This window comes from Cydia pomonella, chromosome 14 (assembly GCF_033807575.1).
Source record: "Cydia pomonella isolate Wapato2018A chromosome 14, ilCydPomo1, whole genome shotgun sequence".
Taxonomy (NCBI): Eukaryota; Metazoa; Arthropoda; class Insecta; order Lepidoptera; family Tortricidae; genus Cydia; species Cydia pomonella.
In genome coordinates this window covers 3,685,959-3,703,049 of record NC_084716.1, presented here as the reverse complement: position 1 = coordinate 3,703,049, position 17,091 = coordinate 3,685,959, and the positions used below count along the sequence as shown (strand labels likewise).

Here is a 17,091-nt window from a genome sequence, read left to right as displayed (position 1 = left end):
CAAGATTTGACCCGTACAAACATACCTATGTATGTAATGTTCCTATGAACATTTCCAGTTAAATGAAAGCTTGTAAAAACCGTGAAAGTTTATATCCGTGTTTTACTTAATGTTTACGAGTGTGATTTGCTTTCAGAGCGAGCTCTTCCAAGACGATCTGTTCCCGCCGACATTAGTGACGTGGGAGCCATGGCAGTCCTCGCGCGCCTGGCTCGACAACAAGCACGTCACCCCGCGCACGGCCAGCCTGCAGCCGCCCGGCATGCAGCCCTGTGAGTACATACATTAGTGACGTGGGAGCCGTGGCAGTCCTCGCGCGCCTGGCTCGACAACAAGCACGTCACCCCGCGCACGGCCAGCCTGCAGCCGCCCGGCATGCAGCCCTGTGAGTACATACATTAGTGACGTGGGAGCCGTGGCAGTCCTCGCGCCTGGCTCGACAACAAGCACGTCACCCCGCGCACGGCCAGCCTGCAGCCGCCCGGCATGCAGCCCTGTGAGTACATACATTAGTGACGTGGGAGCCGTGGCAGTCCTCGCGCGCCTGGCTCGACAACAAGCACGTCACCCCGCGCCCGGCCAGCCTGCAGCCGCCCGGCATGCAGCCCTGTGAGTACATACATTAGTGACGTGGGAGCCGTGGCAGTCCTCGCGCCTGGCTCGACAACAAGCACGTCACCCCGCGCCCGGCCAGCCTGCAGCCGCCCGGCATGCAGCCCTGTGAGTACATACATTAGTGACGTGGGAGCCGTGGCAGTCCTCGCGCGCCTGGCTCGACAACAAGCACGTCACCCCGCGCACGGCCAGCCTGCAGCCGCCCGGCATGCAGCCCTGTGAGTACATACATTAGTGACGTGGGAGCCGTGGCAGTCCTCGCGCCTGGCTCGACAACAAGCACGTCACCCCGCGCACGGCCAGCCTGCAGCCGCCCGGCATGCAGCCCTGTGAGTACATACATTAGTGACGTGGGAGCCGTGGCAGTCCTCGCGCCTGGCTCGACAACAAGCACGTCACCCCGCGCCCGGCCAGCCTGCAGCCGCCCGGCATGCAGCCCTGTGAGTACATACATTAGTGACGTGGGAGCCGTGGCAGTCCTCGCGCCTGGCTCGACAACAAGCACGTCACCCCGCGCCCGGCCAGCCTGCAGCCGCCCGGCATGCAGCCCTGTGAGTACATACATTAGTGACGTGGGAGCCGTGGCAGTCCTCGCGCCTGGCTCGACAACAAGCACGTCACCCCGCGCACGGCCAGCCTGCAGCCGCCCGGCATGCAGCCCTGTGAGTACATACATTAGTGACGTGGGAGCCGTGGCAGTCCTCGCGCGCCTGGCTCGACAACAAGCACGTCACCCCGCGCACGGCCAGCCTGCAGCCGCCCGGCATGCAGCCCTGTGAGTACATACATTAGTGACGTGGGAGCCGTGGCAGTCCTCGCGCGCCTGGCTCGACAACAAGCACGTCACCCCGCGCACGGCCAGCCTGCAGCCGCCCGGCATGCAGCCCTGTGAGTACATACATTAGTGACGTGGGAGCCGTGGCAGTCCTCGCGCCTGGCTCGACAACAAGCACGTCACCCCGCGCACGGCCAGCCTGCAGCCGCCCGGCATGCAGCCCTGTGAGTACATACATTAGTGACGTGGGAGCCGTGGCAGTCCTCGCGCGCCTGGCTCGACAACAAGCACGTCACCCCGCGCACGGCCAGCCTGCAGCCGCCCGGCATGCAGCCCTGTGAGTACATACATTAGTGACGTGGGAGCCGTGGCAGTCCTCGCGCGCCTGGCTCGACAACAAGCACGTCACCCCGCGCACGGCCAGCCTGCAGCCGCCCGGCATGCAGCCCTGTGAGTACATACATTAGTGACGTGGGAGCCGTGGCAGTCCTCGCGCGCCTGGCTCGACAACAAGCACGTCACCCCGCGCACGGCCAGCCTGCAGCCGCCCGGCATGCAGCCCTGTGAGTACATACATTAGTGACGTGGGAGCCGTGGCAGTCCTCGCGCGCCTGGCTCGACAACAAGCACGTCACCCCGCGCACGGCCAGCCTGCAGCCGCCCGGCATGCAGCCCTGTGAGTACATACATTAGTGACGTGGGAGCCGTGGCAGTCCTCGCGCGCCTGGCTCGACAACAAGCACGTCACCCCGCGCACGGCCAGCCTGCAGCCGCCCGGCATGCAGCCCTGTGAGTACATACATTAGTGACGTGGGAGCCGTGGCAGTCCTCGCGCCTGGCTCGACAACAAGCACGTCACCCCGCGCACGGCCAGCCTGCAGCCGCCCGGCATGCAGCCCTGTGAGTACATACATTAGTGACGTGGGAGCCGTGGCAGTCCTCGCGCGCCTGGCTCGACAACAAGCACGTCACCCCGCGCACGGCCAGCCTGCAGCCGCCCGGCATGCAGCCCTGTGAGTACATACATTAGTGACGTGGAAGCCGTGGCAGTCCTCGCGCGCCTGGCTCGACAACAAGCACGTCACCCCGCGCACGGCCAGCCTGCAGCCGCCCGGCATGCAGCCCTGTGAGTACATACATTAGTGACGTGGGAGCCGTGGCAGTCCTCGCGCGCCTGGCTCGACAACAAGCACGTCACCCCGCGCCCGGCCAGCCTGCAGCCGCCCGGCATGCAGCCCTGTGAGTACATACATTAGTGACGTGGGAGCCGTGGCAGTCCTCGCGCCTGGCTCGACAACAAGCACGTCACCCCGCGCACGGCCAGCCTGCAGCCGCCCGGCATGCAGCCCTGTGAGTACATACATTAGTGACGTGGGAGCCGTGGCAGTCCTCGCGCGCCTGGCTCGACAACAAGCACGTCACCCCGCGCACGGCCAGCCTGCAGCCGCCCGGCATGCAGCCCTGTGAGTACATACATTAGTGACGTGGGAGCCGTGGCAGTCCTCGCGCGCCTGGCTCGACAACAAGCACGTCACCCCGCGCACGGCCAGCCTGCAGCCGCCCGGCATGCAGCCCTGTGAGTACATACATTAGTGACGTGGGAGCCGTGGCAGTCCTCGCGCGCCTGGCTCGACAACAAGCACGTCACCCCGCGCACGGCCAGCCTGCAGCCGCCCGGCATGCAGCCCTGTGAGTACATACATTAGTGACGTGGGAGCCGTGGCAGTCCTCGCGCCTGGCTCGACAACAAGCACGTCACCCCGCGCACGGCCAGCCTGCAGCCGCCCGGCATGCAGCCCTGTGAGTACATACATTAGTGACGTGGGAGCCGTGGCAGTCCTCGCGCCTGGCTCGACAACAAGCACGTCACCCCGCGCACGGCCAGCCTGCAGCCGCCCGGCATGCAGCCCTGTGAGTACATACATTAGTGACGTGGGAGCCGTGGCAGTCCTCGCGCGCCTGGCTCGACAACAAGCACGTCACCCCGCGCCCGGCCAGCCTGCAGCCGCCCGGCATGCAGCCCTGTGAGTACATACATTAGTGACGTGGGAGCCGTGGCAGTCCTCGCGCGCCTGGCTCGACAACAAGCACGTCACCCCGCGCACGGCCAGCCTGCAGCCGCCCGGCATGCAGCCCTGTGAGTACATACATTAGTGACGTGGGAGCCGTGGCAGTCCTCGCGCGCCTGGCTCGACAACAAGCACGTCACCCCGCGCACGGCCAGCCTGCAGCCGCCCGGCATGCAGCCCTGTGAGTACATACATTAGTGACGTGGGAGCCGTGGCAGTCCTCGCGCCTGGCTCGACAACAAGCACGTCACCCCGCGCACGGCCAGCCTGCAGCCGCCCGGCATGCAGCCCTGTGAGTACATACATTAGTGACGTGGGAGCCGTGGCAGTCCTCGCGCGCCTGGCTCGACAACAAGCACGTCACCCCGCGCACGGCCAGCCTGCAGCCGCCCGGCATGCAGCCCTGTGAGTACATACATTAGTGACGTGGGAGCCGTGGCAGTCCTCGCGCCTGGCTCGACAACAAGCACGTCACCCCGCGCACGGCCAGCCTGCAGCCGCCCGGCATGCAGCCCTGTGAGTACATACATTAGTGACGTGGGAGCCGTGGCAGTCCTCGCGCGCCTGGCTCGACAACAAGCACGTCACCCCGCGCCCGGCCAGCCTGCAGCCGCCCGGCATGCAGCCCTGTGAGTACATACATTAGTGACGTGGGAGCCGTGGCAGTCCTCGCGCGCCTGGCTCGACAACAAGCACGTCACCCCGCGCACGGCCAGCCTGCAGCCGCCCGGCATGCAGCCCTGTGAGTACATACATTAGTGACGTGGGAGCCGTGGCAGTCCTCGCGCGCCTGGCTCGACAACAAGCACGTCACCCCGCGCACGGCCAGCCTGCAGCCGCCCGGCATGCAGCCCTGTGAGTACATACATTAGTGACGTGGGAGCCGTGGCAGTCCTCGCGCCTGGCTCGACAACAAGCACGTCACCCCGCGCACGGCCAGCCTGCAGCCGCCCGGCATGCAGCCCTGTGAGTACATACATTAGTGACGTGGGAGCCGTGGCAGTCCTCGCGCCTGGCTCGACAACAAGCACGTCACCCCGCGCACGGCCAGCCTGCAGCCGCCCGGCATGCAGCCCTGTGAGTGGATAGATTGATAAATACTTTCTACTCGTCGTTTTAGGGTTCCGTAGCCAAATGGCCCTTATAGATTCGTCATGTCCGTATGTCTGTCCGATTATGTCACAGCCACTTTTTATTGGTTGAATCTATCGTTGAATTAAGACTTCGTAAACCAAACTATAATCGCATACTTTTCAATATAGGCTCCCGTCTCAGCTATAATTACTTCATTAGTGAACTATAATGAATTTGACCAATCGCGTCTCGCCGCGGGCAAGAGGGCAAAACCAAAATATACCACAAAAGACATCAACGAAACTCTTTAGTAGATACTTACTTAATTCCGTTCAATGATTTAGGTTGTATAATAGAAAAAGTATTATTTTCGTTGAGTCATAGAATAAGTATTGCATACAAAAGAGATATAATCAAGTTTTTCAATCTCGTTCCTTACTTAGGTCACTCAGCAACCTTTGTGGCCTAAACACAGTACTCGACTGAAAAGCTGTCTATTAAGGCCGTCCCCTATCTGAATGACCTCCAACTCCCTCGACCCACCTTCCTAGATCTTCATGCTCACAACTTGAATTTGCACAAGCAAACCTATTATTGCGTCCGTTAGCTCACTTAAAATTCAGTCACTTACTTTAAACTTAAATAAGCAGTGTCCTATCACTCAAAACTCAAAATCGAACGATCAATTCACAGATAATAATTGCGCGCGTCGCATCGAGTGGCACAGGTTTCCCGTCCGACGGCCAAGCGGCGACTGCCCCTCGTCGCCCGCGCAGGCGCCCGCGCCGGGGCATCTTTTCGAGCCATGGAGCTAGACCTTTACTACTTACTACTAGCCTATGCCACAAATATGTAGATGGCGCCAATTTTTGATATTTAACAAATTTAACAAATATCTGTGAAAGAATAAGGCTCAAAGTCAAATGGCGTTCTAAAAGTTTGGCAGTAAATTTACTGTGGCTACAAAGTTTATTTTGACAATCCACCTCTATTTCAATTCTCTTTAATTACAATACAGCACAGAGTAACTTTGATCCTTGCAAATAAAATATTAAAAACCACAAACAAAACTGGGGTCAGTTGTTGCGGCGGGGAAAAAAGTCTGTTCGGATTACAGCGACGTTCGGATTAGCCTGTGTACGGATTATCGAGGCTCTAGGTCAGTATGCATGTGTAGCGGCGATAAGAAGTCGTCAACTTACATAAATCCAGCAGCTCCTTTGGAGACCGCGTGGTTGTCAAATTCGGAAAATCCTCTGCTTTATCGACAGTTTCATATGGATCAGGAGGCATTTTCTTTTTGGATTACACTTTAAACTGCAGCGACAGACTCGAATTTTGATTTATTTAATCGGAGCGCGCGTGCAGCATGCGTTGCTTTCAATGGCAAGAAAAGTTTTTTTTTTACTTTACTAGGCGGCGCGGTAGCCACGCCGGAAACGGCTTTGGGATAATGTAGTTATTTATCATCTCAAAAGATGCCGCCACACACAAGAAAAATATATTCTTTCCTAATTGTGTTGCTTTGTATGTAAGGAAAAATACCTATTTAAATATGTATAGAAATTAATCTGCTACTAATCAGTTCCTTTACGGTACAGCATGTATAAAGATATGTTTGTGTTGTGTCCACCGTAGCGTCAAAACAACTAAGCCGATTTCAATGATTTCAGGTGGCAATCGATTCGAATGTGTATTATAGGCTACATTAAAAATCCATAATCAGTTTAAAGTTCTCTAAGCACTTTGCTTGTTAATCAATTTATTTTTTTGTGACTATTTATTTATTTTTGTACAGTGTCGGAGCATTCCGTGCCCGCTGCGAAGGAACCGGCAAAGCCTCCACAGAAGCCCAAACCCGACCTGATCAAGTCGCACGTGCCACTCGACCCTAAGGAAAAACAGGACAGCGTGAGTTTTTAAAATTTGTATTGTATTTGTATTTGTATGGAAAATGGCGTCGCTGCGCAATTGCGCCGACGTAGCGTCGAGCAGCAGCCACAGAGTTGACTAGACGTCCACGCTCGGGAGATGCTAGTGTGAGGTGGCCCTAAACACTACTAAGGTCCGTACTATGGAAGGTAGAGGCAAGGAACAGAATCTCCATATACCAAAAAGTGTCCGAAAAAAAACCATAAATAGGTGGCGCTACAAAACCTAGAATACTTGAGAAAAAAATCTAATCATAGACAGCGCTCTTCACTCCGTCAATAACGCCTCGGTTCTTAGCTACTCTAGCGCTACTCTAGAGAGATTTGGAACTATTATTTATAGCTGACAGCTGGACACTTTTGCAACAGTTCTGCCTAAGGAGATTCTGTTCCTTCCATAGTCCGGACCGGACCAACTGTCAACGTTAACTCGGTAACATTTTATGTCAGTCAGTTAGAATTTATGGAAAGTTTGACAGTTATCTGTGGGGTGACAAAGTCTAAATATTTTTAATTGAGTGAGCAATAAGCACATTCTAATTGTTAGCTACAAATATCAACTTAAGATGTTGATCAGTTTAGTATCTGTATAGCAATTATTGATGCTATTTGTTACCTATAGCTAAAATATGTATCTTAGTATTTCAAAATGTATAAAATCAGTATTAAGTTCTTCGTAACGTCATGTGATAAATTGGGTTGAATTACTTTTGAACAAAAATGTATAATATAATATGACTCTTAATAATCCTTAATTAGGGATCCATACATCAAAAAAAAAGGAACCCTTATAGGATCACTTTGTTGTCCGCCCGCCCGTCCGTCTGTCTGTCAAGACCCATTATCTCGGCAACGCGTGGAGGTATCGACTTGAAAAATCAAACTTCGAAGTTACCGTATATTTCGACACTTTCAAGGGGAAAAAATGTATGGGGTACTTCCTGTTGACCTTGAACTATGAAATTTGGCAAGTAATACAGTCTTATACTACAAGTACAAGAAAAAATCTAAAAACTAGAAATTTATAAAAAAAATTAGTTACACATGTACCCTCGGTGGGCGAGTCCGCCTCGCACTGGTCCAGTTTTTAAATGGAATTATTGTTGACAGATAATGAAATCCATGAGCGCAAAGGTGGCAATGGACCTGAAGTTAGAGCAGGACAACATGGAAGGCGTTGACCAGGCCGAGTGGGACCAGTGAGCTGCCGATGAATTCTTCTTACACCGACATACCTTAAGTAACTTGCTATAAGGTTCAAAATAGGTTGTTCCACCCTTGAGACAAATAACCATAGAATAAGTGTTGGTTTAGACTCAAGTCCTTTAAGTCCTCTGCTAAAGCAAAAAAAAAAAATCGACTCGGTTTTTCACTCTTAAATTATGTATAGATAATTGTGAAAAGGCATTGTCTTCACATGATGACAAGGATCATTCAATAACGCCTATTTCCATATTGTTCATTTAGATAAAACCTATTTTTTTTTACGAAGTCTATCCGAAGACTTGAGTCCTTTTAAGTGCTTAAAAGACTCAATAACCACTCACTTGCTTTTGGTAACTGTAGTTACCAGCTGTCACCCTTATTTTATTATACTAATAGCAGTCGCTGAAAAATATCAAGCAAGTGAGTAGATAAAGGACTTGACTCGGGGCTTAAACTCGTATGTAAGCGTTGAGTCGCGTAAAAACGAGTCGAGTTTTTCTTATTTAGACTCAAAAGTAGTTCCTACCAACACTACATAGAGTTGATATGTTGAGCAGGGCTAAGACAAAACTGATATAAAAATACGCCGATTTTTTCGGGTATACAAGTGATTTCGGGTATACACTTAGGGTGTCCCTTATTTTGCGATTTTTAAAATCAACAACGCGTACTCTCTTAATACAATAATACCCCAAAACACCCTGAAAAAAAATTCAGGATATTCCTGTAACCGGAACCCGTGCCGACTTTCATCTGAAAATCCTATACAAATTACTTTGGAGAAATTTGGTCAGACAGTAAGTTGATAATTATTTATTGGTTTTCCGGTGAAGTAATGTTATTATATTTGGTAATTTTCATACATTGTACGGGATAATCACATGAATGTTGGCACGGGTTGAAGTTATAGGAATAACCTGAAATTTATTTTCAGACTGTTTTGGGGTAAAATAAACCGAGCATACCGCGTTATTAATTTCTAAAAATCCAGAGCTATGCGTATCGTTCATGGAGTCACAGTTTTGCCTTAACCGTTTTACTGCTATAGACGTCAACTAACGCTCGTGGCGACAGCCCAATATCAACCTTCGTGCATTCCGATAAGGTTCACGATGACGCGCCGCATACGTTCTGTCTATTTGTCAACTCTGTGGGAATAGCCCGTCTGTCCCAATCTATTTGTAAGGATGATACCACACCAATCGATTCCAATCGATCGATGGCAGCGATCGATGGTAGAATGGAAAATTCGACGTCGATCGATAGTTTCTATTAGACAAAACACACTAATCGATGGTATCGATCAACATCGATCGATTAGTGTATCAGTCGATCAGCAAACGCTACCACACCAATCGATCGATTAGCGTAACCGTTGATCAGCTAAAGCTACCACACATTGCGATCGATGTCGATTGATGGTATCGATCGATGATCGATCGATTGGTGTGGTAACACCCTAAGAAGATGGGCTACTTCCAAGGTCAAACATTATTTGGTATAGTAACATTAAAACAAGTGATATAGTACCGAGTCGACTTAAGTCGCAGACCTTTAGCTGCATTTGAAGAAGATAAGATATTTGGGACTTTATTATATAATACCTAAGGTAACTAATCCCTTAACCTTTAGACCTCTTTGCAACAGACTGTTACGTGTAAGAAGTTTTCGATAATGCTTTCAGTCTCAGTTTTTGTATATCTTTAGAAATAGATTAGCGATTTAGACATGATTAACTTGAGGAATATATTGGCAACGATTCTTAGACCCATTTGTAACAGTATATGTGACTTTCAAACATAGAAGGGTCCTTATGTTTCATGTGCATAACCTTTCCTGTCCTTTTGCACATGAAACACAAGGACCCTTCTCTAATGGAAAGCCACATTTATTTTAATATGTAGAAAGCATAAGACCGTAAACGAATTCCATTTAGGATTCCCGCCCCTATGACTGTACCTCGATACATATTTTATAGAACTTTTTTCCGACTTAACGTAGCTATTCAATAATCGTAAGTAGCTGGACTAAAGACGATTAGTTTTAAAAGTATTATTTGACATGAACAGTACCCCTAGTGTAAATAAATTCGATTTCGAAACGTGACGTACGCGTTTGCGTTTAGTCTAATTTTGTATTGGATTTAGAAAGAGCGCGCCAAGCGGGACGTTTTGGAAACTCAAAATCCTATACAAAATGAGACTTAACGCAAACGCGTTCGTCACGTTATGATGTCGATCAAATTTACACTAGGGGTACAGAGCTAATTTTATGGTATAACTCGAGTATTTTTGTGCATGAATAGCTCTCTGAAACATGCCGCGCGAGTGAACTAAAAATACTTGAATGAAAACCGTAAAATTATTTCCGCAGCAAGTTCGGTTCTCCATACAAACGTATTCACGCTCTCATTTTAAACCGACTAGCTAGAAAGCTCTGAAACTTTGTACTTTTTTAAATCATTTAAGTAAGCAAGTAAGTAAATATTCTTTATTGCACCAACAATCATACATTTTACATACATGTAAAACTACAAATGAATTTTAAAGGAAAATAGAACCAGGTAACAACAGGCGGTCTTATCGCTAAAAAGCGATCTCTTCCAGACAACCTTTAGGCAGCAGGAAATTTAGAACTCATACAAAAGTCAACAGGTAGTGCAAGGAGCTAAATATGGAGACTATTAAACACAAACACACATACCATTACACATATCATGTATTTACTCAATAAAAATACACAGCAATATTCATTTTACATATTTTTCACCAAACTGCTTGACAGTATGTTGGCAAACGGTAGCACTCAACATTCAATAACACGTACAACATTCAACCTACAATAGGATAAGGTATATCCACTCCTGTATTTAGTTTATGTAGCGTCAGATGCTATCGTTAAAAAAATACAGCGAATTTAAGTTTTTCATACAAAACTTGTTTTTGCTCTATTTCTTTCATTTTAAACTGGAGCTATATAAACTAATTACAGTACTAGATATACCTCATGTTGAATGTGCAAAGTTCGTTTGTATGGGAGGTGAAATTCGGCCGAGCTTGCCGGAGACTCATTATTTCATACGTCAATGTTTTGGGAGATACAGGGAAAGTTACTTAGCAGCTGCGGTCATAGCCGATACCACGAGTTTCCCGGTGTGTAGCGAAAGTGCTTTGTGGAGGCGAAACGACTATTATCATGATTATCACGATTAGCTCGCTTTTTTCAAGGGAAATTTTCACTGTATCTCACAAAATATTTCAGTAAAGGCACTGTCTTCAATACCATATTATTCAGAAATACGAATAACTTTATCAACTGTTACCGGGTACAACTTAAAATGCACCTTCACGCTTTATAATAAAGTTTGAAATTGCATATGTATTATCGTAAAGTTTAATTATATGGTCTGGTAACAATAATGACAAAGGCACGCGTGTTGAAAACCGCGTCAAGTATTTATTTTGATCTCACATTCGACCAAACTCTGACTGTGAAGCGATGCTCATTCATGCTCACTAATTATACACTCAAAAACAATAAAAACGGGTACATCCCGTACAGACAGTACCAGTTTTCATTGATTTTGATTTTACGAATAGCAGTTCGTTTAATCCCCGAAGTGTTGTGGCGAAGTGATATATTAGATAATTTTAATCTACTATAATGCACTACGATATGAACTATGAACCAAAATTAATTATATAGTTGGGTGAATCAACTTTTTTTGTGTTGTTATCCTGTCCCGTTGTCCAAGGCTCAATACTGGTACAGTTTGTTTGAAAAGATGTACATATGACGATCTACTAACATGCCCGATGGATGGTATAACATGGTCTGTTATAGAAATGGTATAAAACGACCCAAAAATGCATGTTTGATACATTTAAATAACAGTACCTGGGCGACCGAGCTTTGCTCGGTTATAACTATTTATTGTAATATGGTGGTCTATAGGTGATAATCTTAACTACATTTTTTTACTAAATTAAACTTGTCTAAAACAATAAAAATTAAAAAATTATATACATAAAATGAATATATATAAAAAAAAAAGTTAGTCACCGGGCGAGATTCGAACCCGTAACATTCGTTTAGCAGCCCGCGTCTTAACCCGCTGGACCAGACGGGCAGTGGCCGGTAATACGAAATTAGCGAGCATATTCTGCGTCGAAAGAAAAACGCATGAAAACTCGAAAACACGCGTTTTCCCAAACATAAAACTAATCTAGATAGATTGTATACCCCCAAAAACCCCCATATACCAAATTTCAGCGAAATCGTTAGAGCCGTTTCCGAGATCACAGAAATATATATATATATATATATACAAGAATTGCTCGTTTAAAGGTATAAGATAAAATCAGGTTGTCTAAGGGACAATAAACCGTAACCATGGCAACGAGAGACAAAAAAGTTGATCCACCCAGTTATGATCGGTCGCAGATATTTACAATGATCATTTAGGGCTTTTACGCAGTAAACGTCTTCATGTGAAACTAACTAAAAAGACACATACGGTCACGTTTGAAAATATCGATACGGACAAAGGGCCAAAAATATGTATACACTAACCTAATATATGGGCCATAAAGTCGTGTATACATATTTTTGGCACGTCGATCGTGGCGATGTTTTTAGACGTGACGTGTAAATTTAGTCACCTGTAATAATTTACGATGTATACTCAATTTTTTTTGCGATATCGGCGTTGGTCCAATAGTAGCTCAGTATGACCTATATATTTATCCCGTAAATTATTGCAGGTGACTAAATTAACACTTGTATAAGACCCCTGATAGACGTACAATTTTATATGCCGTCTTCATTTGACTGTAAAAAAAAAAAATCTGATGTCTATTCTTTTCGGTTTTCTATATGAAGACGCTTATCGCATAGAGATAGTCCTATATATAACTCAGAAACGTAACATTCCTACGTTTGCCATATGAAATGCATTTATTTATACGTACTTTATGTATTTAAATATTGTTACTATATACATCGTAACGCGTATATATAGATAAGGAAATATAGGGTACTTCCGCGGTTATCGCACTGATGCGGCTTCGCACGGGTTGTGTGAGCGAGACAGCGCTATACATGATGTCCCGCTCACACATCGCGCGGCTCCGAATCCAATGTGAAATCCGTCTTAGGGAATTGACGATTTTTTTCAACGTAATATTGTATTTCTATAATTGTTAGGGTGGCAATCCACTGAGTTATACTGGTTTTTTTTTTTAACTATAAAGTAGTATTCCGTATTCCATATATTTTCTATGCAAGAATCAAATGAGCGTTCCATGCTATTTTCTATGGGCAGTACTTCATATTAAAAAAAACAGACCATAGACTTTTTAACGGAAGTCGTACTAAAAGAACCGGTTTTTCGTAATACCGGTTTTAACCGGTTTCTATATCTTCAGTGGATGTTTATTAATATTGTATACAGAATCTTATATATAATTATATTATAGTGCGTTTAGTATTGCTAGTTGATGCCATACATCACACGTTTTGCTCAAACAGCCAAAGAGTTCTGTCTCGTCAACGTAATTTATTTACAATGTTGATTTATACTCGGTTCCTATAACGCTATATCAAACGAAATTGGTCTACTTGTTTAAGAAACATATTTTTTTTTTATTCACTGGTTTCTTCAAAAAAGGACAATCGTTTTGCCTTGACGTGTCGGACTGTATGATAATTTTTTACAGACCACATAGATTACTTAAAATTAAAATAGTACCGTCAAGTGTAACTGGGGGCAGGAGTGACAACAACAAAATAAATGTTCCCCAATTATATGAAGTGGCTGACATCAGTGTACTTTTTATAATCTTTGAATCAGGATTTACTAGTTTTAGGGTTATATTTTCAACTAGCTATTAGAATATAGTAGTCGTTACCCCACTGGGACGGTATTTTAACTTTTTTCTTGAATAAGGCAGGCCTTATTAGGCCTTTTTAATATGTATAATAAATCCCAAATATATAAAATGTGCTCAATATAACAGTGTAAAGGAACCGAGTCTACTATTTCTTATCTCCAAAAATTTATCTTTTTAAACGTCATGCCATGACGAACCAATCAATTCCATGATGTGAGAATCACACAATAAAATCAAATAGTAAACACACAATAAAATCAAATAGTAAAAATAACAATAAAATTAAGGAGTTTAATGAATAGTAGTTTAAAAAAAACATATAAACCCTCATGGATTAAAACTATGTGATTTGGTGTTTTTGATTATGTACTCTATAGTTTATTTGTAGGCATCATTATAGGTCCTATTCAACAGAATCTCATAACGACATTATTTATAATGTATTTGTAAGTTTTGTAAAGGAAATTTGGTACATTAAATGACAGTACTCATTGAACGAGCTAAACTATAGTCGTCTCTTTCACTTCTAGTTGCAGAAGGTTTAAGTAAGAGGGAGAAAACTGGTGATTCTACTTTGCCGGTTTCAATAATATGTAGTTGAAAATCGGTCTTATTGTCTAACGCAAGTAGATCGTCTTTTGTTCACATAGTCAGATTTTTTGTATGTAGAATTACCATCGGCTTGACTGTTAACTGAGAATAAGCCTTATTGCGAAGATATAAGGTACACTAATGATCAGTTCAGAGTGTTACTGTTATAGTTGAGATAAAACTCGCTGCACGCGAAGCAAGTAAAAAAGAGACAGGACGCCGCCCGCCGCAGGTATGTGTGATAGAGAGGCTAGAGAGCACACTGCGTATTCGCGCGCAGCGAGTGTTTGACTCAACAATTAGTTTTGCTCGTTCAATCAGTACGATTATTCGAAGTTTGTAAGTGGCAATGAATTTTTGTAAATTGATTAAATATCGAGGACTTTCCTCAATATCTTCCATCTCGCTTGAATTCAACGCTTACGAGCGAGACGGACAGGGAGATACGTACGCTTTCGTATTACTTAAATATAAATAGAATAGATGTAATTTTATTACTAGTCAAAAAGCTATTCCTTATGGTTTCATGCGTATTTCTTTAATATTAATTTATGATTATAATTAAAGAGTATTTCCTTTTAATTAAGTTCTTGTTTAAATATACCGTTATCACCATACACTTTGCTGATTTACCTAAAAATATTAACATTTTGACGTTATGGATGTTTAGATATTTTGAGGACATTGTTCGCTCAGAACTGATGGTGTTAATGTGTAGTTTGACAAGTAAATTTTGACATTTGCACATATCCATACTATGGCTATAAGCTATTTCAATATAATATTAAAATACGCACCTTTGGTATACCTAAATCCTTCCAAATGTATGATATGATATTTCACATTAATATTAATGGTTATTTAATGTTTGTGAAAAATATTCGAAACCGAAATTGTAATCAAACCAAAATTCGTATGACATTTTCATCGTTTTGATATTTAATCGCATAAAATATTACCTAATAGATCACCTAACATTTTTGTATAATCGAGTCCTAATGGTGGTGTGAAAAATCTTAAAACTTGCGTGTTCATATTTGGATAATAAACGGGTACAGTCAGCGTCAAATACTTCGTAGCAGTCAAAGTAGCCAAATAGTTCGGTACACCATATATTTAGTATGGTGTACCGAACTATTTGGCCACTTTGACTGCTACGAAGTATTTGACGCTGACTGTACAATTTAGAAAGGGTACTTTTATATGACCTTTTTGAATTCTTAGATCTTAACACTTTCAGTGCCAAATGCCCCATTTTCAATACAAAATGAGCACACACGTGTTCTTGTCAGTGAGTGTGTTAAGGCTGTTAAGTGACTTGATTTCTGCATTTACTACAAAGAAATCGTGTAGATTTTTTTGAACTTTTCGCCCGTTGAAATGTATCTGCTAACGTAATGTATTCAGTTTTCGAGATTTTTCACCCCACTATTGTATTCCATGTTAATTGTAAGATTGTATAATATATAATTTTGTATTCTGTAATGAATTGTCATACGAATTGCTTTTGCACAAATCCTGATCCGTACCAAAGTTGTGGAATGACAATAATTTGTTTCCCAGAATCTTCCAAATTATGGTAATTTCTTTGCATTCAATACAATAAAAATATGTAATTATGTATGGCTCGAGTGTCTAGAGAATGGTGGTAATAAGTATTTATTTCGAGTGTTCTTAACGCTGTGAAAAAAAAAAGATGTGGATACCGGTTAAATTTCCAAATGATTATCATGTGTTTGTTTCAGTTTCGTTACCAAAAACAATATTAAACCGGTTTTTGGAGAAGTATGATATGAAGGTCATCCGATTTAAAACTTTTAAACCGCTTATAGACAATAAAGGGGTTGCTAAGTTCTTTAATCTCAGCCGGTCGCCTCCTACTGCTTGTCGATTAAACCGGTTAAGTTAGGTTAGTATTACCGGTATTAAAAAGTTTTAGTAAAAAGATAGCGGCTTTTTACCGGCTCTGAACTATGCTTTGCTTTGATCTTAATCGACGTAATGAATAAATATTTCTGGATCCTATCATTAAAAATTTGTCAATACAATTGTATTATGTTAAAGTTTAAAAAAATACTTTTCGTATCATACCCCAGAATCCTGCTGTACACAATTACCGCAAACCATATTCTAATTATTTAGAAATTTACTAGGTCTACATTAAAACGGATTTACTTTAAAATTACTAGAAGTGAAACTTTGGTATGATTCAAATCATACCAGGGTTATGTTGTCTACCTACAATTTGTATTTTATTAAAGTTTTCCATGAATTTGCTAGTCTTACGAAAATGCAAATTTTAGAATCCATTTTTTATCATTAATGAATTGGATCGTGATTGCTACAATTTTGAGTAAACGAGTGCCAATGTGTTTTTTAATTTTGTATAAAAATTGGCTTACTGTATTATAGTTCACGACTTTACCGTTTTGCTTAATAGAAATATCAATCTGAAAATGAGTCTTACTGCTTTAAGAAAGGGTTGATATTTCAGTGAGCAGTCTTTGTTGGTAAAATATAACAGACATCAGGGAACGTGTGTGTATTTTTCATACCTTTGGATGTTAAGCCCTACAGATATCCTAGTGTTAAGGCAATATTTGGAGATATTTTTATTATTTTGCATTTTTTTATTAAACTCTTGCTAAATAAATTATGTGTTTTATTTATTAATGTGTTTTCTTTAAAGGGCCGCGTCAAAACAAGCTCAACCTCTGTAGTTTTTACCATTCTGTAGTTTCGCCATGTCCGTCTGTTCGTGTGTATTTTTTTCGAAAATTATCGGTGCGATAGTCTTATGATGACTATGGGGGGATATAAATTTCACGATGAAAAATAGTTATCAATACTACAATACTCCACGAATTAAATTTAAATACGCACGTAAGTGACTTACTGCATGACATCAGTTTATGGTATTTATCTCATCAAGTTTACCA

General features: G+C 43.8%; 1 protein-coding gene across 1 annotated transcript in view; it reads left to right on the top strand.

Moving 5' to 3' along the window:
• Window positions 1–16,821, top strand: part of LOC133525285 (coronin-7) — a 53,818-nt gene extending 36,997 nt beyond the window's left edge. The window contains exons 21-23 of the mRNA XM_061861571.1: window positions 137–272; window positions 6,332–6,444; window positions 7,575–16,821. Of these exons, the coding sequence (XP_061717555.1) occupies window positions 137–272; window positions 6,332–6,444; window positions 7,575–7,667 (342 nt within the window). The 3' untranslated portion in view covers window positions 7,668–16,821. The remainder of the gene's footprint in view (window positions 1–136; window positions 273–6,331; window positions 6,445–7,574) is intronic.
• The last annotated feature ends 270 nt before the right edge of the window (window positions 16,822–17,091 follow it).